The sequence below is a fragment of the Labeo rohita genome, chromosome 22, assembly GCF_022985175.1.
Source record: "Labeo rohita strain BAU-BD-2019 chromosome 22, IGBB_LRoh.1.0, whole genome shotgun sequence".
Classification (NCBI taxonomy): Eukaryota; Metazoa; Chordata; class Actinopteri; order Cypriniformes; family Cyprinidae; genus Labeo; species Labeo rohita.
The window spans coordinates 19,344,319-19,368,740 of NC_066890.1; the positions used below are offsets into that span (position 1 = coordinate 19,344,319).

At 35.5% G+C, this 24,422-nt stretch overlaps 1 protein-coding gene across 1 annotated transcript; it reads right to left on the reverse strand.

Moving 5' to 3' along the window:
* Positions 1–7,738: 7,738 nt before the first annotated feature.
* On the reverse strand, positions 7,739–15,768 carry LOC127154128 (V-set domain-containing T-cell activation inhibitor 1-like). The gene is made up of 6 exons (XM_051095542.1): positions 15,479–15,768; positions 13,969–14,026; positions 11,868–11,914; positions 11,440–11,766; positions 11,284–11,330; positions 7,739–8,281 (listed from the first exon to the last, which is right to left on the reverse strand). The coding sequence occupies exons 2-6, from the start codon at positions 14,007–14,009 to the stop codon at positions 8,228–8,230; spliced, it is 516 nt and encodes a 171-aa protein (XP_050951499.1). The 5' UTR covers positions 14,010–14,026; positions 15,479–15,768; the 3' UTR covers positions 7,739–8,227.
* Between the last annotated feature and the right edge of the window lie 8,654 nt (positions 15,769–24,422).

Genomic DNA, 24,422 nt, shown 5'->3' on the forward strand with positions numbered 1-24,422 from the left:
CAGGGCTGGAGGGCGCTGTATTGCAGAGTTCAGCTCCAACACACCTGAACCAGCTAATCAATGCCTTCAAAATCACTAGAAAGCTACAGGTAGGTGTGTATGATAAGGGTTAGAGCTAAACTCTGCAGGACAGTGGCCCTCCAGGACCGAAGTTGCCCAGCCCTGCCTTAGACTGACAGATAACAAGGAGGGATGCCAGACAGGTGAACTGCCTTCAGTTAATTTAGAATTGTTGAACCAGGGCCATAGTAGAGCACCCATCCACTGGGGGAGTGGTTTCCATACTTCAAGACCCAGCAGTAGTTCAGGAGGTAGGTAAACAATGTAGAGCAGGAGAGGGCCAATGTCCTGCAGAGTTTAGCTCCAACCCTCAATTAGATACACCTGAACTAGCTAATCAAGCTCTTACCAGACATACTAGAAACTTCCCCGGTAGGTATGTCGAGGCAAGTTGGAGCTACACTCTGCAGGAGACCGACCCTCCAGGAAGGAGTTTGGGCACCCCTTGATGTAGAGGCCCTATCAAACTCTGGGTACTACGCTTAACCTGATTAGAGGGAGCAAGTGACAAGGTGCAACAATGAGAGTGGTTTAGTTTCTGAAACAAATGCTACTCAATCCCCATAAAACTATCAAGGAATTCTAGTCACCATGAGCCTGTGATGAGGTGAGGTGGACTAATCTAAACCTCCTTAACCTCCTTAAGAGCCTTCATCTCAAAACTCCATGTTTGACAATGCAAAGTCTGGGCTTTAGCTGCTGGACCTGTGTATTTCAGACTGTAAACTCTCATAACCTCATCAACAGCCCCGGAGGCTTGTGCCCTCTAGAGCAGGGATGGGCAACTTCGGTCCTGGAGGGCCACTGTCCTACAGATGGTGCATTCAAAACAGGATATATCATCCTCCTAAGGGCACTTGGGAGTGAAAACAATCATGGCCACCATATTGAAGGGCTGTTCCAAACCGAAGTGTTTAAAACTGGCCATTTCAAAGGGCCTTTCGGAATGAAAGATTTTGAAGGGTACAACTGATGGACACTTCGTCCCCCATGATTTTTTGTTCAGATTCTTTGCATGATGACAGCATCTCCATATGGGGATAGGATGATGATTGTTAATTAAAACAAGCATATAATTAAAGGAAAATTTAAAGTCGGGATAACCTCCAAAACCAAAAAAGATGCATGGGAAAACATATGTGTGCAAACAAATCAGCCTGATCTCACGGCAATTCATACATATTTTACAAGGTGGCTAATTTGTACGAATTCGTACGACCTCACTCGTACAAATTCATACGATTCATACAGCGCTATAGTGGCTGCGGTGTGTCACGTGACAATCATGACGCGTCGCTATGGAAACAATAAAGGGAACATTCTAAAATAACAATCGTCTGAAAAAACTCTGGGGGGTCAGATAGAATGTTTTAAACTCACCAGTGAAAGGGTTAAAAAAGTTGCTATATGAAGTAGATCATACATGATTGATTGATGATTACTTGACCCCAAAATGAAAATTTTGTCAGTAATCACTTACCCCCATGTTGTTACAAACCCGTAAAAGCTCCGTTCCTCTTCGGAACACAAATTAAGATATTTTTGATGCATTCTGACAGCTCTCTGACACTCCCATAGAGAGCAATGTAATTAACACGATCAACATCCAGAAACGTCAGTCAGATATGCTGTTTACGCCGTTTACGCTTTGATTTAAATGAAAACAGCCTATCCACATGACGCTGCTGACACAGAACAGCGTAGGGGAGCACGGGGCACAAACTGTGGGGTTAGTTGAAACACACATGGTTTAAATATTTCCACACATGCTAGCATAACTAAATTAATGGTATTTACTAGTTGCCATAGCAACACTATACAGAGAAAAAAGTGTGCCAAATTCAAAAGCCTTTTGAAGATATTGCTGAATATTTTACCACAGTAAAAGTAAATTTCTGGCTGAAGTAAATTTTTCATCTCAGCTTTTAGTATTCATTTAAAATGAGACAAATGTGCTATTATTTTAATCTCCAATATGTTAGTTATCAGTTCAGATAGTTTATTAATGCTTGGCACAGCAGCAGAAGACACTAAACCAGTTTTAAATTCCAGTCGCGCTGATGGGGAACGTTGTAACACTGTGTTACTGCCCCGCTATTATTAAACTATACTATTCCATGACATTAGCGATGAAATTTTCACTACTTACTTTTGTGTATTTTAATAAGAAAATGACAAGCGATGTTTAATGTTCGTAAATTATTATTTCAAGAAATGTAAAGCATTTTGGCTTTTTTATGTGATCGTGTTCTATGAGAGCTGTGTTTGGAGGAAGGGGAGTGTTTTTATGAATGTTTGAATGTGTTTGAACTATACTGTATAGCTGTGCTTTGCGATCAGGGGCGCCCCACCCATGGCGGCGATGTGTTCATTGTGAACCTCAATATACGTTCCAAAATGGCACTGTAATGAGAACTCGTAAGAAGCGTGTAAGATCCAATTGCGAGCTTTTATTAACAGATCGTAGTCAAGACAGGCAGGGTCGATAACCAAACAAACAGTAATATCCAGGGCAAGGCGAGTGCGTAAATCCAGTAAACAGGCAGAGTCCAAAACCAAAGAGAGCAGTCCGAAAAGTAACAAATAAACAAGGCAAGGAACGATGGCAAAACTAGACAGAACTATGGCATGAAACAAAAGCAAAACTATGACAATAAACAAAACCGTGGCAATGACAAAAACAGGGAAAAGGAAACAGGGAAAACCGCTTGGTAGAGTCCGCATGAGCAAAACAATACTTTGCAACTTTCTGCTGAAAATGGCCTCCTTATATTGCCACCAAACAGGAAGTTACCAGTGAAGCAGCAGAGGGAGCAGCAACAGTCAGTCAGTGGGTGAGGGCTCCTTCTGCTGGTGTGGCGTTACAGGCACAGGGTAACGCGGAGGAGAAAAGTTGAATAAAGTTGTTATTTTAATTTTCTTTGCGTACAAAAAGTGTTTTCGTAGCTTCGTAAAATTACGGTTGAACCCCTGATGACACATGGATTATTTTACCGATCTCTTTGCTACGTTTCTGGATGTTGATCGTGTTAATTACATTGCTGGCAGGGTCAGAGAGGTCAGAATGCATTATCTTAATTTGTGTTCCGAAGAGGAATGAAGCTATTACAGGTTTGGAACGACATGGGGGCAAATAAATGATTAATGACGCTTTTTTTTTTTTTTTTTTTTTTTATTTGGGGTGGAGTAACCCTTTAATCAAGCCTAAAACTACATTTGTTTATTTATTTACAGAGAACATGTGCATTTAGCCTACTGTAGATTTTGATAAATTAAAATAATAATAATAATAATAATAATAATAATAATAATAATAATAATAATAATATAACATATATAAATAACACACACACACAACACAGAGAGACAGAGAGAGAGAGAGAGAGAGAGAGAGGTAGAGTGAGATCAGCTGCTCAGTTGGAGACCAGTTAGCTGAACCAGAAGATTCAACATCATTGGAAAAATTAATTAATAAAAATATAATTATATCTAAACTGAGACAAACTTAGTCTTCGATAATGTCTAAATTTAAATTTACATTTACATTTATTCATTTAGCAGACGCTTTTATCCAAGCGACTTACAGGAGGGGAATACATCAAGCAATTTGTCATAAAGAGGCAAAACGACCTACGAAGTGCTCAAATTACCATATAACAGGCATTGTTCAAATAAGTACAAGCTAGAAAGGGAAAAGAGAAGAAAAAAGTTTTTTTTTTTTTTTTTTTTTCAACTCAAATAGTGTCGAAAGAGATGGGTTTTCAGCAGTCGCTTGAAAGTTGTTAGGGAGTTGGCATTCCGGATAGCGGTGGGAAGATCATTCCACCAGCCAGGAAAGGTGTAAGAGAAGTGATTTTGTGCCTCTTTGTGATGGCACAATGAGGCGTCGCTCACTGGTGGATCTCAGAGTTCTGGAGGGAGTGTAGATTGGTAGCAGTGAGTGGAGGTAGGCGGGCGCCGAGCCTGTAGTTGTTCTATATGCAAGCATCAGTGTCTTGAATTTGATGCCAGCTGCAATTGGGAGCATTAATAAATGCTGTGAAACTAATACATTGTTTACTGTTAGTTCATGTTAATTAAAATTCTGAATGAATATTGCAGAATATTCCAGAGCATCCATTTTTCACAAAACCCTAAATAGTTGGCTTCCTGTTGGGTGGAGCCTATGACATGCAGTGGAAAGTTGTTGGGCTCAATGAGATGTGTGTGGTTGGTTTGCATGTGCAGTTTGTGAGTCCATTTTGTCCAACTGTCAACTTGAACCTTGCAGTCTGATGTCTGTTTTGCTCTAAACAGAACAGCTGTAATGTGAAATGTAGGTTTTATTAGAGATTTCTAAAGAACAGGTGACTATACCATTTACATAATTTTGAAACCCCAGGTGATAATGTTTTAAATGTTCAGTTTCCTGTACAGTATGACCGTTTCACTTCATAAGAACTCAATATATAAACAGGTATTAATCGGGTATTAATTTTGTATATATATTTAAGCCACTTACTTTCTGTAAAGAAATATTTTATGATTTATCTTATGATTTATGTCTTATTTGCCGATTGTTTTTTTTTTTTTTGTCACTTCATTTAACAATGGTTCATTTTCTTTTGTAATTTAGATTTTGTTCCCATTCAGACTGTTACACTGGTGTTTGGTCTGATCAGTGTTGTTCTAGTTATTGGGATAATAGGTGAGTTACAGTTAAATGTAGCATGACTCCATATGTAAAACATGATATACACTTTGTAAACATATCATAATGCTCTTTTCCCATAAGTACATTAAGTTGTTTTTAATATCCTTAATTCATGTATTCTTAGGCCTGTTAAAGGTTTTTGGTGATGAAAGTAAGAAACACCCACAACGACCTGAAGATACAGACCTACAGCAGCTTCTTATGAGCCTTGAACAACCTGAAGACTCAACACTTACAGTGATACATTATGTGCAAGTGTGATTCATATGAGTTGTATTCATTTCCAAATAATACTATATTATAGTAAATGACTGGAGTTCATTGTTTTACATATAGTTTACAAATACAGTGTATTGTTTACATTTATGCATTTATAATGGTACAAAATTTTATACTAATAAGTAAAAAGTCAAGGTGCAATACCAAAAAAGACCACTTGGAGACACTAAGAGGCCACATTATCTATAAGACAGACCTCTTCAACTCCAAAGATGAGCTTTCCATTTTAGAGCAAAATTGAAATCAATGGTAAAGCAAGACATTGTGCTAAATAGTAAGAGGAAGATAAGGGCGGGAAACAACAGGGACAGAACATTATTCATTCCTGTTATGGGGCCATATTTTAGTTCGCAAAAAAGAGTACAATGGGGGCCGGATGTGTGGAGGGTCTTTGTGGAGTTGGGTTGAGTGGGGTTAAAAAGCTCCCAAAGTAATGAACATATCCCATAACAAAACTCAAAATATTTCATTTCCATATATAAAATGTGTATTTTACAGTCACCATTGTGCAAACTGATCATAAACACAGCTAAAAGGCTTTCTACCAGTTTCCATCCTTCACAAAACTTACCATCTCTTTATACAGTGTGCGTGTGCTCGCGAAATTTATAGTGGACGTGAATAGCCTCTCATTCAATAGATTTTACTACTCTGCATACGAAAGCGGCTCCCTGATGCGCGAAAATTATATTCAACATTAGAATAATTGCGTGAGCAGGCGGTAATTGCCTGAAATTCAGCGGGAACAGGATCAAGAAAACAGTCCCGCATAGGGCTTTAATACAAAAACGCACACAGTGAATGGCGACTGTAGAAAGCAAAAGCTGAATCCAGGACATTTTGGGCTATTTAGAAATCCCGGCCCCTGATAGCACAGGTACATCTCGGAGATGTCTATGACTTCTGCATTTATATCTGCAAGTGTGTGTATCTGAGTGTTTGCTCATCTGCAATATGTCTACAGGACGTTTCCTATCAGATGTCAAATAGACGCCTATAAGATGGAAACCATAATGGCAGCAGAGCTGAAACATTTGTTTGAGCTGCGCCCTCTACTGTACAGATGTGAATTTACATTTCCTTAAGCCTGAGGCTTTTTCCTATCACTTTTGTGTGAAAGTGCTTTTGCATTTGCCAAAAACAGAACTAAAAGCCCAGCCCAGATTTAAAAAGTAATACAAATGTAACGTAACACATTAATAATTTTCATAAAAAGTAACACAAACAGCTTTTAGGGAGTAACAGAATAGATTACTGTTAAAAGTAACTTTCCCCAACACTGTAAGTAACTAAATACATGCGTTATAGTTTGGTTTAGATATGAAAATTGTAATAACCATTAAGGCACTATCATAACATACCCCAAAGGCATCATATTGTTAATGCATGCATTTATACACACAAACACACAATACAATCCACATATATACAGATGTCATTTTGTACCTTTATTTATGATGATTTTTTTTTTTTATTTGCAAGTTTTTCATAGATTTAATTCAACAACAGTATTTAAATTTTAAGTAACATTTAATGGCTGTTAAAGCCCACAGCTGTCACTCTTTATCAAAGAGCTACACATAACAAAAGTGTATACACTCCACAGTGATTGAGACCCAAATAAAGAGACTGTCTTCAGTAAGTTTAAACATGTTCTGTTAGTAGTGCATAAACTAGGTAGTGCATAAATATTTCCACATAGCTAACATGAGCGCTACTTCTAGGTGTGCCTGAAAAGTTCACGCCCATTCTGCTAAAAATAGGAAATATAAAACTGTATAGAAAAGTTATAAAATGAATAACGCCATGAAAACAGCAGTCAAGTAGAGGCTGTATGTAATAATACTGAGAAAAATACTGAACAATGCCTGTGTTGGTTCCTGAGTATTAAGGCCAGAAATCAAGATTCAGCCTGAGACTCATGATCCCAACAGCAATGCATTTATCTTTTGTTGTTTTTCTATGGAAAATGTCTACTGTAAAAACTGATTAACTGTAAGTTAATTACAAATGGCTTAATACAGGTAAATTTAAAGGTTAATACTCTTAACACCACTGGTTGCAGCTCATTTCAAGTTCAAGACATTGACGCTTATCTATAGAAGAGCCATGGGCTACACACCCTCCACTCACTCTTAAGAGCCCACATCCCCTCCTGAAACCTGAGGTCTCTAAGCAAGAAATCACAGAGAGGCACAAAATCACTTTCCAGAACATTTACATTAACTGTTCCATGCTGGTGGAATGATCTTCCTAAACCCCTAACTGGAATGTTGAACTTTTCAAAACTGTGCAACAGCAGTCTATGTGAGATAAACTGTGCATTATTTATCATTGCTTTGGCACAAAAAAGCATTCAGGGTCTACAGCTTTCAAATCCCAGACACAATAACATACAGGCCAAGTTCAAAACCTAACATAAATCAAAACTGAATACAACAGCTATTTGACAGCAAGACATTTTACAAAAGAAAATGGTGCATTATGCTACCAGTTGTTACTGTTTTTAGATCATTTTGACATGATCATTGAGGTGACAATCTTTGTCAATGTTATGGAAGAATGGCTTGATGTGAGACATGAAGTATGAAGAGCTTTGATTGTTTCAGTGCATTTTGAATGTGAAATTAGCTTTTGTGCCAAGCTGAAATTGATTATTAGGAAAACTGTGCGGAGAATTTTAAAAAAGGGACCTAAGTATCGAGAAATGGGTCATAGCAACTGTAACAAAATATACAAGTTGAACTTTGTTACAGTGAATCACATTAAGTCTGGGGTTGGTTTACATTACAACAATTTCACAGTCTTTTGAATACTTGAATTACAATTTTGTAATAGTAAAATTGTAAAATAGTTCTCTGTAACACAAGCACTAGAACTCATCACTGATGTCTACTTCCATCACAATAGGTCCTCTATAGAAAGAGCTTTCACATTTTCAGTGCATGCTAGTATTTGCACGACTGCACAGAAGGTTTAAATCAGCTGTGTAGATTAATGAGGGTGTGGACAACAACAAAGTAATATCTACAGATGCCATACAGACATTCCTAGGAACCTGTCCAGCTGATCCTGAGTCGTAGGAAGTGGGAAGTGAGCGATGAAAAACAAAAACAAACAAACAACAACAACAACAACAAAAAAAACTCATAAAGACCCTCTGGCATAGTTCTGTCAAAGTACTACTAAGAAAGCCTAAGAAAATATAATGCCAATACACAGAATGGAAATGATCATTACAAGCATCTCTGCACAGTAAAAATAGATGGGTTATTTTTTTAACCCAATAGATGGGTTACACATATTGGGTCACTATGTTGGGTTATTTTCTAAAACGTTGGGTTATTTTTTTAAACATCGTTGGGTTGTTTTTAATAATAACCCAGCGTTGGGTTTAATTTGTTCCCGCGGCGACAGTTCAAATTTTAACGGACAACAGTGACTGACCACAGAAGAAGCTGCTGCTGCTGCATCAGTGTGAGGTGAGTGACAGGGTTTTGATAACTCTTATAACATTATACTTATAAGAAGAACGTGAAATGCACTTCAAAATTGAACTTTTGTTGTTGTATGTTTGTTTTTTTTAACGAAGTTGTAGTTTCCTTTAGTGGGTGTTTTGTAGCGTTACTGCGGAGAATGAGCTCGACTGTAAATGAATAACTTAACGTTAACCTTAACTTAGCTGTCCCAGTTAGGTCACTAGCAGTAATAAAGTAAATAAAAATTAGCAGAAAGTTGTAAAATTGTTTAGAGATGTATTACAGTAACCTAAAGTTAATAATGTATGGTGAAATGTATATAGGACTACTTATGTTACTGAAATCACTGTCTACAGGTTTAGTATTATTTTACAGCTGATGAAGGGTTCTAGACGTACGGTTTCTGACTACAGTTTGTTTGGTCGCACTAATGATTATCACATTTAACTTTATATGGGAAATGGCTAATGCTAAATGAGACGTTGGTGTTCATTTGAACCGCTCCGCACGGATCATTCAACTTCGGTCCAGTATGTAAGATTCGCTCAGCGGCAGCTCAGAGAGATGCGCTCAAATTCGGCGAATTCTCTGTTTAGAAAAGTCTAAAAATAATCAGATTTTCCCAAAAGAAAGACGTGATGGGAGAAACGAAGCTTTGCAAAGTTTCGAATCAATTAAACGAATCGCTTCGCAAAATGATTCACTGCTTCCAATCGTTCGTGACACAACGGCGACACCTGCTGCTCAAAACAGGGCAAGCGTCAGTTGTTTGGAAAGCGAGCACTAATTGTAATAACACTAAATGTGTTTTTATGGTTTATTTACATTGAATATTGTTATGCATATATTAGAATCGCCTCTACTTACAGCCATTTCTCTTATAAAGCTATGACAGATTTGTATGTTTTCTAAATATGTACTAAAAGTGTTTATACTTATTTTTAGACATTGGGTTCTTCAGTGAAGGGAAAACTACAACAGTGGAATCTCATACATTAAACATCCACATGCTAATTAACTGAAATATTTCAAGGTAAGTAAACTATTTATATTAGTGATCCATAATTACCGGTCAAACGTTTTTGGACAGCAAGATTTTTAATGTTTTTAAAGAATTCCCTTTTCTCTAAGCCTACATTTATTTGATCCAAAATACAGCATTTAAAATAACTGCTTTCTATTTGAATATATTTTTAAATTTAATTGTCCAGTCTTTTCAAAGCTTTTAAAATAGAAAGCAGTTATTTAAAATAGTAAAAATATTCACAATATTACTGCTTTTACTGTATTTTGGATCAAATAAATGCAGGCTTAGTGAGTAGAAAGAATTCTTTAAAAAACATTAAAAATCTTACTGTTCAAAAATTTCTGATTAGTAGTGTACGTTTTCCAACAATTATGAAAAAATGTTTCTAGTTTATCTGTAAAATGTTTCTTCTTCTGCTTCATCTTATCACAGAGGAAGGAGTCAATGAAGGAAGTTTTATGCTGCCGGATGACACCAGCATTGCTGCACTAATTCCAAGAACTCCTCCCAAGTTTTTAGCATTTTCAACGGTGAAGCAGTGGAACAGAAGACCTTACTACAAGCAGTGGATCTGTGTTTCAAACATTTCTACATGTATGACATCAACTACCCAAAGCCCTCTGCACCCATTTGCAGCACACAGTCTTTAATGTTCCAGGAGTTCTTTCAACACATTACCTCTTCCTTAGAAACTTTGTATTTATTGATCAGTAAAAACGTTTTATGTTGCTGATTATCAGTAAGTCCAGCAGCCAGCAGATTTACTTTGTTTTATTATTATTATTATTATTATTACTATTACTTGTGTTTATGATTTTTTATTTTTGTTTTATTGATAAAGGTTTGTATGTTATGTTTGTTTTATTTGTGCACATTTGTGTATGTGTTGATATAAATAAATATGAATTGATACACATTTATGACCCTGGACAACAAAACCAGTCATAAGTATCATGGGTACATTTGCAGAAATACCAAAATTGCATTGTATGGGTTAAAATTATCAAATTTTCTTTCATGCCAAAAATCATTAGAATATTAAGTAAAGATCATGTTCCATGAAGATATTTTGTAAATCTCCTACCATAAGTATATCGAAACTGAATTTCTTATTAGTAATATGTATTGCTAATAACTTCATTTGGACAACTTTAAAGGCAATTTTCTCAATATTTAGATTTTTTTGCACCCTCAGATTCCAGATTTTCAAATAGTTGTTCTATCCTATCAAACCACATATTAATAGAAAGCTTATTTATTGAGCTTTCAGATGATGTTTACATTTAAATACAAAAAACTTGACCCTTATGACTGGTTTTGTGGACCAAAGTCACATTTGTTGGTTTTGAATTCAGTGTACATCTTGAAAATATGTCAGTTGTATGTGCATATTTGTGTGTTTTGAATGTATTATATTTTCACATTCTTGTACACTTATTTTGTAAACATTTGCAGTACATTTAAAAATATATTTGTAAAAAAATTATTTGCATATTTAAATAAACAAAATATTTATTTGAAAACAAAGTAGTGTTATAGTGTATGTTTATTAAAATAAATAAATAAATAAATAAAAACTGATATAAATGAATCTAAATAATTAACTCAACTGTTGGGTTTCTTTTAACCCAATGGATTTTAACCCAATTCATTGGGTTAAAATAACCCATAGATGGGAAGGTGCTATACCAACCCATAGTTGGGTTACTAGTTGGGTTATTTTTAACCCAACATTTTTTAGTGAGTGGTCTTGGTTTTGTTCCTTCGTTGGGTAGTTGTCTTTCTGGACGCTCTGGAAGATGAAAGAATTATAAAAGTTGGAGAAAAAACACAAGAAAGCATGAGTGCATCCTTTCGTATACATTAGAATACAGTGGTTTTACACATGTGGTTTTACACACCTTTAATCAGAAGTTCAACAATCCAGTCTTCTGACTCTTCTGATATGATGTAGCACAGGTATTTTCCTGCATCAGTGTGTTGCAGGTTGTTGAGTTTAAGGGAAAAGTTTCCAGTCTTATACTCCTCAGGGAAGGTTTCTGCTCTATTATTGTACTCGTGTTTCTGTTCTTCCACAGAGCCATTAACATTAATAATGTCATACACACTCTGGCCGCTGTGTCTCCAGCGCACATCAATGCCTTGAATTGTAAGTGGAGGTTCTTTAGAAGAACAAGGTAAAACAGCAGAGCCTCCAATAAAACCTACAACAGTCTCCTGCAAAGACACTGAAAACAGAGAGAAGATATGATACAAGAAACAAACTTAGTTTAGCAGGCAAGAAAGGCAAGTCATTGCTTTACAAATAATTGTTCATTTTAGAACTCACCTTCATCTGCCATTAGAAACACAGGCAGCAGAGTAAAAAAACACCACCTGTGTAAACAGAAATGAATGATTAATTTCTCTTAGACTGAGTGAAAATTTTAGCCTCTGAGATTAACAATTTAGAAAAATACAGGATGTCATGAGATTAAAAATGATTGTCATCATATCAGATTATTCTCTATTATTAAATAAAAAGTCTCTATATTCCGCTACTGAAGCTCTAGTGTCACAGAAATAACATAAATAACCACATGAATTACTGCAATAAATGCATCCACTAATTGAAATGCCATGTTTGTTTGTTTTCTTTGTTTGTTTGTTTTTTTGGTTAGTGGTACAATTATACAACCTGCATGATGCTGAGATGAGGAACGTCACTACCGAACACCATTTTCCTATAGTTAAACACACTTGTTTGGGAGTTTTTCTATAGCATTTCGTTTTTATATGTACACCACTGTGCTAGCTAACCATGTGCTAATTAGCATATTTGAGGTAGGCTCAAAAGTATCTAAAATTGTCACTACCGAAACTAAAACATTTGGTGAAGTTTCATTAGTGGCATCCTTGTTTTTTGGGGTGTTATTCCGTAAAATTGTCACTACCAAAACAGTCACAACCAAAACATGTCAACATTGTTTCACCAGTGACAAAATGGAACACATAATCCTTTATTTGGGGAAAATAAACAAAATTTTAGTACAGTTATGTATTTTTTTTTTTTTTTTTTTTATTTTTTTATTTTTTTTTTGTTTTAGTAGTGTTTTAGAATGTGGGTTGAAATTTGGTCACTACCAAAACGTTACTGCCACTACTGTAAAAAAAAAAGTGCTGTCATGACCGAAACATGGGATGTTTTTTCAAAAATAAAGTATAATGAATTATCAACTAAGATGAATTCTTAAGTTTGAAATCACTATGATCAACTTTTTGCTTTTTACAAAGAAAAAAATGGATTCAAAATACAACAAATCTCATAAATCACACATGAAATATTGTTAAAATTGTAACATTTATTGATTTACCTTTGAAAATGTTGTAATAAAATAGAAAAATGTATATATTTACAAGGAAGATGTAAGGCCAGCAAATTCACCAGACCTGAACCCCATAGAAAATCTAGGGGGTATTGTCAAGAGGAAAATGAGAAACAGGAGAACAAAAAAAAATGCAGATGAGCTGAAGGCCACTGTCAAAGAAACCTGGGCTTTCATACCACCTCAGCAGTGCCACAGACTGATCACCTCCATGCCATGCCAAATTGAGGCAGTAATTAAAGCAAAAGGAGCCCCTACCAAGTATTGAGTACATACACAGCAAATGAACATACTTTCCAGAAGACCAACAATTCACTAAAAATGTTTTTTTTATTGGTCTTATGAAGTATTCTAATTTGTTGAGATTTGTGAATTGGTGGTTTTTTGTTAAATGTGAGCCACCTCAACCAAAAACTTAAACTACTTCAGTCTGTGTGCATTGAATTTATTTAATACACAAGTTTCACAATTTGAGTTGAATTACTGAAATAAATAAACTTTTCCACGACATTCTATTTTATTGTGATGCACCTGTATACAGACGATATTTAATATGGTGACACAATCCTCAAATGCACTGTGTGAGAAGTATGAGATTTGATGTTAGTTGACGTTCCAGGTTTGTGTCGCAATATTTGATTTAGTCTGTGTATCCTTGCACTGATCAATGTTTTGGTTTGATTCAAGAGTGAAAATAGGCTTAAACTTTAATCTGTGTATCTTCTAAACTAAATATGTATTGTGTATAGGAAATGTCACTTGCAACACAATCATCATATTTGGGAGCCCTGGGCATCAGATTATTTGAAAACTATTAATAAAATCAGAGGAGAACTGGACATCTGGTTTCTCTCGAGGCTTTTGTCTAGAAGCTTTTCCTCTCAACTGTTTTCAATTCAATGTACAATGTGGCCATCTAGTGCTCATAACCATGTGTAGTATGTACTGAACTACCACTGGTTTATTTTCCTTTTGCTAGAATATAAATGTTCATCCTCTGAAAATATATGTAAAACATGTAAAAGTGTACACGAGTTAGCCTATATAAAAATTAAAAAATATTACCTCCAGAGATTTCCAGATAAGATTCTTTTGTAGATTGTCATGCTGCTCCTCTTCAGTTCTGTGAAAGTAAAAGCTTGCACATCATGGAAACATATACTATTCATTCACCAGCCTAGCCAGACTGGGAGACCAGCTAAAACCAACAGCCTACTACTAAGTCCACCTAAACAGTCTTAGGCTAACATTCACGATATTCACACATTCACTCTTTAACTTATGTCTGATATGCTGAAAACTGATACTTTAAAACTTTAAAAACTCATACTGATAGGGGACAGCGGGGACTAAAGTACCATTTTTCATAAAAACATAATTTAAAAAGCTAGTTGTATGTAGACAGAGATAAATTTTTGCTGTGGCTCAGAAGCGTGGTCTAATACCAGATGGTATTTTGTAAAAATGTAGAAAGACTTCAATATAATTTCAGTTTGAACATAAGTTGCACATTGTTACTTTCGACCCCGTTGGTTGGGACGAAAGTAACACACAGGTGGGTCAAAAATAACAACAATACAAGGTAGGTTTTTTTGTGTTACTCTTGTTTTTATTAAATATCCATGACTATGGCCTTGTTAATATCTAACTGCAAACATGTTTTGTCCTTAATCTTTGCAAAAAATTATTACATTTTCCTTTTAAATGTAAGTTCCATCAAATGTGTACAAACTTGAATTGTTTAAATTATTTATTTATTTAACTTATTTTTATAAAACACTTTTTAACAGAATGAATAATATGAAAATGTATGAATTAAATAAGCATAATATAAATTCTCAACATAATGTAACAGTAGGCCTATTCATGTTTCCATCCAGTTGTTTGTATGCATAAATTCAAAATGTGCATAAAAATATCTGGAAAACACTGCAAATTCATAGGTGGAGGTGGAAAAGCTAAGGTATAGCTAAAACCTTAATATATGACTAAAGTAAATACAGTGTAGCAACAGCTCTGAGACTGATATTCCTGACAGATAGGCCCTCTCATGAACATGTAGCTGAATCAGACCTCTCTCTGTCTTTCTGACCCTCACTTTTGGCATATTCTTTTGGTATAATACAACACAAACATATTATAATAATATTATAATAAACGTTTTAATAAATGATGCAAGATACAGAAAGTCACATGCTGCGGGACAAAACAAACACTTGTTGTCACTGTAGGTACTTGTACTTTCGTCCCGACAGGAACTCTTGACATTTAAATCCGATTTACTTATATACTGACAAACTCTAAAAAAAAAAAAAAAAAAAAAAATCAAACTTCAGGATGTATTACAGCACTAAATAACATGTAAATTGATTATGTGAAATCACGTGATATTTCTCAGCTCAGTCAAGGGTTGTGTGCTGAATGTGCTATCATAGCTTGGAAAGCAAATAGTCCGGGCCTTGAGAAATTAGCTTTGTTACTTTCGTCCCCGCACTCTCCTGCTCTTTGTCGGTACTCGTTACATCTACAACTTTTTCGTAAAACAGCTGGCAAATATTGCTGGATTTAAACTCACCATGTCCACCTAATAAAATCTTTCCTCATGTTCAGAATTCCCCTTTTCGTTTTGTGTGAAGAAAAAGAAAGGAAAAAGGCGATTTGAGCAAACGATGTGTTGACTGTATGCACGTCCTCCAAAGCTTCATTTGCTCGTTCCGCTGCCCATCGTTTGAATAAAAGTGCATTCACGCCTTATCGGTATTCCTGTAATTACGAGATTCCAACCTGTAAAAAGATTACAACTTGTGAACTGGGAGTCTTCTGCGAGCTAAGCCTTGTACCACATGACCAACATTGGCTCTTTGCTCAACACATGACGTTTCGAATGGGCAGCAGGCGGATATACGCCAGGCAGTTTTACGCCCCTGTTGTTCCTGATGCGTCCAGTAGGGGGAGTATAGGGCTGTATAGTATGAGATCGTAACAGAACAGACCAACAGACCAAGTAATTTTGTTTGGACCCACTGATGCTTTTGACCAAGACATTATGAACAAGGTTATAATGTTAGTCCAGTTTTTTTAAACATGGAGTAACCCACTGGGTGAAATGACCAAGGTTATAATGTTAGTAATTATAACCTTGGTCATTTCACCCAATGGGTTACTCCATGTTGAAAAAACTGGATTCGGACCTAAAGTTTGACAAACAGATTTTTTTCTTCTTCATGCAAATTGTCTTCTATATTTTCAATCTCTTTTTGAATTTGTTCCTCCGCTATCTGAAGCAGCTCATTGCCAGTTCACTTCCCTTCAAATTTTTCTCGATGGTCAGCTTTTGTATTCACACCAGCGTTTTTTCCAGTGTTTGTTGTCAATAACATTAACGCAACCTCCAAATTTTTCAACAAGCTGCTGAAGTTTTGGACTCTCTTTGACAAATTCCTCAATAGTTTGACCTTGTACATCATCACAGTGAGTGAACAAAATCAATATGTGTTTAAGGATATCACCACACTGCTCAAAATATGAATTCATAATATCCACAATCTCCATTTCTTGTTTCGTGTGCCTTGCAACCTTTAGAATCATTACCATCATGTCAGGACTTGGAACCATTTGATTTCAGCTCTGATGGTGTCCTCAGTAACAACTGTGTCAAAAAAAAAAATAAATAAATAAAAAAAAAATAACGCTTTATTATCATACAAGTTTTGAACTTTATCGCTAATGTTCTACTTTCAGTTGTGAGTGTAGTTCTCAAAATATCAGTTTTCAAATAATTTTGGTTTGTATCACACTGTTCCGTTTGCTCTCGCTTTTCACACGTTTGATAGGCCCAAGTTATATTACAGCATGCAAAGACGCATTATGTTCTGCCATTTTAACCTGAATCATTTTCTCAACCAATTTATTCAATTTACCCTTTCATACTAAAGGTCCCCGATATACTCGAAACAAAGTTCATTTTCGTTCGACAAAATAAACAACAAAAATGAAGAAAACAGCAAGCATTTTTTATAAAAAGCATCTGATAATAGCAACATGGGAATGCTACTGTAAAGTGGCTCTCCAGGGTGTTCATGTTTTTACCCGCAGACAAACTCTTCTGGAAGGTTTGCTTTGGCAAGCTGTTTCAAAATCCCAAAACAAACTTTGTTTTGGGGGGTTTAAGTTCAAAATTATACTGTTTGTTCTTTGATTTTGCTTGAAATATACTGAGGCCTTAAAAGTTGAAAAAAAAAAGGCAAAATGTCCTTTCACACCAAGACCTAAACGAATATACTGTATGTCATGCTGTAAAGCAAATTTCACTTTAAACATCCATGCATATCGAATTTATGAATTTTGTAGCCTTAAAATACAATCACCCTGAAGTAAAAAGCTAAACATAGGCAACAAACTAACTACACCGTGGTCACATGACTTCAAAGTCACCACCATTAAGCTTTTGTCAACATGTGTAGTCAATCCGTTTTGCAGATCTTTAAACTGTTGTTTTCGTGAACTGTTGTTACATGAATTATACTTACGAGTAACAGTAAAAGGCTGCAAATCTTTTTTTTCTTACGCTTAAAACGCGATTTATACTTTTACAAAGTTTCTCTTGCGCATGCAAATTTAATTTATGCTTACAGTCTTATGTACACTTGCACAACACGTACTCTTCACATGCAAATCTTTATGGCATTATTTTATCTCCATACAGTGGTGTATCAGTTGCATTGGGAGCGGAGCATCTTCAGGTTTCAGCGCCATCGAGAAACACTGGGAGATCCAAGCTTGCATCGGTTTGATTGTGTTTATGCTCCAAAAATGGAAAAATTATGTGCCTGTGGTACTTGTAACACTGGTTCCAGGTACCCTGCGATACATGAACAGTGTTGATCCTGCATGTTGTCATCCATGATTGTGACGACCAACCGTAATTTGAGACTTCTCCCGCTCATTTATTTTATACATCGCTCCATGGAATATTTTATTCCCACTTGAATAAGGGGCCTTCTGTGCAAAATCATTGTGGGACGAAGTTTTCACAAAAAAAAAACTCTGTGGCGCACATCTCTTATCTCCTATCCATTCTGACTACTGAGGGAATTTCCAGTGGTCATAATCACAGCTGTTTATGTTTCCACTCAAGTCAACACAGATCAGACACTCAAGGAACTGTATGGGAAGATAAGCGAGCAGGAAACCGCATATCGTGATGAAGCGTCTATTGTAACAGGGAACTTTAACAAAGCCAGCTTTAGAACAGTAGCTCCAAAATACTTGCACATCACCATTAACACACTTAGTGGTTGTGTTTTGGACTGCTACTCTCCTGAGGTGTGTGGTTAACAAGCTCAAGATTTGGTTGACATATGGTTTATTCTGTGACATACATCAGTAATGGCCACTTCATTTCTTTAAAACCTTTCTTTGTCTTGTCTGAATGAAGATAAATGTTCTGGCGTGTGATGTGTTTATTGAACCAATCAGATAAGAGTAAATGGAGTCCGCGACAGTCTCATTTGATTGGCTACAAAAAAGGTGGTGGCCCCGCCCTCCCCCTCAAGCTTGCAAAACTCAGTGAGTGAGAGAATCGTGCCAAAAGTGTAAGCGCAGATAAAAGAAAGACGGAGCTGTACATATCGGATTATTTCGGCAACTTTGTGTCCTACATACACAACAAGTCATTTAGACATTTGCAACAGTTTGTTTTTTACACATACAGATTGGTCCTACGCAGTCAATCCGTTTTGCAGATCTTTAAACTGTTGTTTTCGTGTGCAAAACACTGTTCACAGGCTTGCAGTGCCTTTGACCGTATTTTAGCGACAAGAACGTCTCAAAAGTGTAGGCGTGGAGAAATGGAAGTCGGAAGAATGCAGATCGTATTTATTTTGCGAAAGCATGAAGCTGCAGTTTCACAATACATGAATTACACTTACGAGTAACAGTAAAATGCTGCAAATCTTTTTTTCTTACGCTTGAAACGCGATTTACACTTTTACAAAGCTTCTCTTGCGCATGCAAATTTAATTTACGCTTACAGTCTTATGTACACTTGCACAACCCAGCAAACACAACAACGTTGTAAAAACGTTTTTTTCACGTTGTAAAAAAGGTTGTAATAACGTTTTTTCCCGACGTATTTAATACGACAAATGTCGGGGTTTTTAAACGTTATAAATATGTTTTTTCACAACGTTGCAAACGTTGGAAGGAGACATTGTAAAAACGTTTTTGCAACATTTCATTTGTAAAATGTATTCAATTTCAGCTAGTCACAAATTATTTTATTGCAGTTATAATAATAATCACACTGCAATCTTATTACTCATTTGCATTAAAACTAATGATTATATTGTTAGAGATTTATTAGCACAAATTACAGGTATATGGCATCCAATTTAGAACGTGTTCAAATAATATATAATACATACAGTTTATAATGGCTATTGTTGTTCAATTAATAATATTTTATAATACTGGAATACCTGAGATTTTGAAAAATGTATGTAGGTAGCGATTATTCAGTGCTTTAATTGTAAGTTACATTGCTATGCCACTAGGTGGCAGCAAGAGACCGTCTTAATGACTTAGTTAGAAAACCATTCTTTTAGTGCTGATTCATTCAGTTGCTGAATTCTGTGACCCACAAAATTATATGACTCTAGTGCCGAGGGTAGTTTAGAAATATTTAAAATATTTTATGGTAACCACAAATTAAAAATGGTTTTGCTACAAAAACAGTTTTAACTATGGTTATACAAATGGTAATCTATAGGGCAAAAACATGGTAGGACTACAGGGTTGGGTTTAGTAGTAGGTCAGATTAGCTCACTGCAGTGCCTAGGTTCACAAAATTTGGTGGGTCACAGAATTCAGTACAACCCCAAAAAGAAACAAGGTTGTAAAGAAGTGAATTATCTAAACCAGGGGTTTTCAACTCTGACTCGTGAGATCCAGTGTGAATTGGCTTATAGGTGCTTTGGGAAAAAAAAACAGTAAAAATATATATTTTTTAATGCTTAAGAGCAATTAACATTCATATCTGAAATACGGCACATTCCCTATTCTTGCAATATTCATGTTCATGTTCCTGAGTAATGTCTGCATGCACTAAATTCTGAGGAGAACAAATAATATGCTACTAGACAGCAATCCATATTAGAAGTCTGGTGTGGAAGGTGGATCTGAAACTGACTTCTGTCCAGGTTGACTCTCTCTTGTTTGTCTTCACAAACTGCCCTGAAATACAATTTTTACATCAACAATGATCTTACATTCACAGTGCTCAGTACTTTTTTGTTGTTGTTGTTGTTATTATTATTATCTGTGTCTTGTTTTCTCGTTATGTTGGGCCCCTCTGTAGGTTGCTGTATACCAAGTGTCCTCAATGAGTTAAACGAGATGGCCTTGTAGGACATACAAGATAAAAAAAAAAGTATATTTAATTCATATACTTGTCACAGAGCCAACAATATGTAATATACAAGGTCAGCATTATTAGAAATAAACAAACTGGAATATGTGAAATAGGTGAAATGCAGAAAAGAGAACAGTATGAAGAATATTTCAATCTAGTAATCCTCATACAGTATCACATCACAGTTTGTTTTGAAGTCAAATCCTTCTTACATAATACATAACTTACTGACGCTCCTGAAATCACAGTACAATTTTTATCAATATCTTTTTAGTGTGATCAAAAACTATTTAAGCTAATTTTCACGCTCCATGTAAGTGACGTCACCGGTTAACAGTACAGCCCATACATTTAGGTTAAATAGTTTACTTCCGTTCATCCAGTGACAAATTGCCAGCAATATTTACAAAACTATAAAAAAAACTGCCATCTACACATAATATGTGACTAAAAGCGAAAACTTTATGAAATAAGAGCTAAACTCTATAGTTAGCATACATCTTATAGTTAGCCTAACGGTTGAGATACTAACGGAGTTTTTCCGAAGACACTAAACCATTTCTGTAAAGTAAATATTCAACAGAAACGTGTCTATTACATGTAAGAAAGTGTCAGGAACCGTTGTATGTATTATTTTTGTCTTATTAGGGACAAAACTTACCGCAAAGCAGTGTGACAGACGGAGACTCGCCACTTGTCAGTTAAGCTGCTTCTTCGTTTCCATGGTAACCCTCTCTCCCCTCCAGTTTAAATACAACTCGAATGTTCAGAGCGCGTGCCCGTTTAAAATGCAGCGTTTACATAAATACATACATGAACTACAGCGTACAGATGTCATAATGACAGATACAATGTCCTGAAACGTGATAACGTGTTGTGTAAGTGGATAGTGTCTAGGCAAATAGTGTAATCAAACTGTAAATGGAATGAGAATATCAAAGCATATTAGCAGAGAATGTAAAACAATTGTTGAAGTCAGTCTATAACAGGTTATAATATAATATAATATAATATAATATAATATTATATAATATAATATAATATAATAATAGCTTTAGAAATTTTATTTATTTACTTATTTAACTACCTAACGAAAAACATACCAGACATTGTAAACAAAGTGTAGAATAAGTAGGCTATCTATAGCAAAACACATTAAAAACAAACATCACGTACAAAGGGAGTTTTGGCACGGTTGCATACTGTCATGACGTTTGTAAAAAATAAATATTTTTTAACCATCCAGTCTGTTCATGTGTTAATACCTCTCTCCCACCATTCATTTGTTTATACCACAGACTGGTTTACACACTGAGCTGTTAGCTCGTGATATATGAATATACGGTATTAAATGAGCAAAGACAACTTAAAGTAAGGATTCCCATATTACTTTTAAGTCCTTTTGATATTATTCAGACTATCTGTTACTCAGTCACTGAATTGCGTTAATGTTAAAATATCACTGTTATTTTACTGATATTTTTACACAAACAGAACAGTTTTGCAAGGTTATATTTGGGTACTTTTATGACGTTTTTAAAACGTCTTATTCCAACGTGCATATTACGTTATTTTAACACCTAAATAAAACGTCCCCCGAAAGTTGTAGTTTGGTCTGGTTTCATTTTCGTAGTGGACGAACGTGATATTATTAAATGAGCGAATACAACTGAAAGTAAGGATTCACATACTACTTTTAAATCCTTTTAAATACTTTTTAAGTACTTTTAAGAACGTAGTTTTTGCAAGGTTGTATTTGGGTACTTTTATGACGTTTTTAAAACGTTTTATTCCAGCGTGCATGTTACGTTATTTTAACACCTGAATAAAACGTCCCCCGAAAGTTGTAGTTTGGTCTGGTTTCATTTTTGTTGTGGACGAACGTGATATTTACGTTTTTTTGACTACTTAAAGAAAACGTTCCAGGTTGGTATTTTTACAACGTTTATAAAACGTTTTATTTTGGTAACATATTTTTATTTTAAAAAACGTTTTTAAAACGTTGTACTACAACATCACCTAATTGCAACCTAAATACAACGTTGTGAAAAGTTGTAAAAACGTTTTGTGTTTGCTGGGATGACTGCTCGCCAGGGCCCGTATCCCTAAAGAATTTTTGTGCAAAAAGTGGCTCCTAGCGGCCAAATTCTAAGAAAATTCTCACAGTCATGACGTTTTCTTAGAATTTCCCCTAAAAGTGACACGAAAATCCCAGTTAATATAAAAGCTATTCCTTAAGATTCCTAGCGCTTAAAAGGGCTCCTAAGGCGAGATCTGCTAAGAGCAGGGAAGAGGACTTTTAGTGGCTTAGGAGTTCCCCTAAGCAGCTGCACAAAATGGCCAACAGAGGAGGCAGGAGAGATGTCCTGCAAACACTGGATGACAGGGAATTATTGAGACGCTACAGATTGGATCGTGCAGGAATGATGTTTGTGGTGGATCTCCTTAGAGATGCAATTACTTCACCAACTCGGCCAGCAACAAACCTTGCTCCTCAGTCCAGTTCGGCTTGCGATTCCTTTTTTCTCCATTTTCTGTGTTTGTAGGATATTTGTTAACAAGCCTTCATAAATAGACCAGCCAGCAATCACAGACATTGATAAAAGCTGAGCCGTGTTACCCTCGTTAAGACCACACTGAGTTGTAACGTTGTAATTTCTACTTCATTAAGGACAGCCCCTTGAGATAGGCCATCTTGTTTTCAATGGGGTCCATATGGGAGTGAAAGTACAAAATATGCCAGCTAGGATATTAATATGAGCAAATAAGACACGAATCATTATTTGAACAGGGTGTAATGAGCTTAAGTTTTCACATATTTTAGATTCTAATGTTAGGCTATAACCCCTACAGCTTACTATTCATTTTCCAGATATTTTCTTGAATGTGAAATATTATTTACAATTACAGTCTGCATAAGATTAGAGTGTATAATTATGTTTATTGATTTGAGGGTACATCCTTTGCTCATTATCACCAAAAGTTCATTTTCATCAAACTTGTAGGATCAACCAATCACGGCTTTTGAAATGATGACTCATACCTAGCAACGGGGTCAACCACACCTCCTCACTAAGATAGGATTTTCCATCCATTCCTTGCTCAGAGTTCACTGAAAATGTTCTGGAATCACTTCTAAGCTAAAACTCCTGGCAAGGAATTTTTAGGTTAAGTTAGGAGCTCTCTGAGAGGATTCTCAGAATCTTTAGGTATACGGGCCCAGATCTTTAAGCAATGCCAAGTCTGCAGTCCTTAAAATCAGTTCATACACAATAAAAACAACTAAAACAGCTATTATCCTAAGATAAAACAAACATTATATATAGTCTCCAGATTATTAAGACTGGACAGAGTGTGCACTGTGCAAACATTTTTTTTTTTCTTATAGTTCTTATATTTTTTCTCAAATTTAGAATAAATTTTGGTTATACTGTTTTAGTTAATCATGATTTGTTCGTGAAAACGTTCGTATGCAGCTTAAGCACAATTTTTAAGTGGTATGTGTCATTACATCAAACAAATAAAATAAAGTTTTGACCAAATTCCTATATATATATATATATATATATATATATATATATATACATATATACATATTAATGTATGTACAGTTGCAATCTAAATTATTCAACCCCCAGAGACTGCAGTACTTTACAAATTCAAGCTTCCAGGACTTTATAAAAATTGCATCTATAACAAATTACTGGCATATTGAAAGTGATAATGCCAGTATATATTTTTGAGTTCTAGGATTTTTTTGAAATAACACAGCTATGTCACAATTACTCAACCCCTGTTCAACATTGCTAGTCACTATTTGTATGGTGGGAAAAATTGTCTTAACACAATTAACCCTTTACAAACTCTATTAGAAAAGAGAATTAGCTTGGGCTGTTACACATACAGTGCCCTCCACAAATATTGGCGCCCTTGGTAAATATGATCATTGTCCTAATTGAAGATCTAACCACGACCCATTATAAGATTTTTAACAGAGGCAGTCAGGTTTAGATTTTTTATCTGTTGGTATTTGATAGAAATCATGATGCCATGTATCTGAACAAGATGTCCAGAAACTCCGGAAGAAAAATAGGCCCACAACATTAAA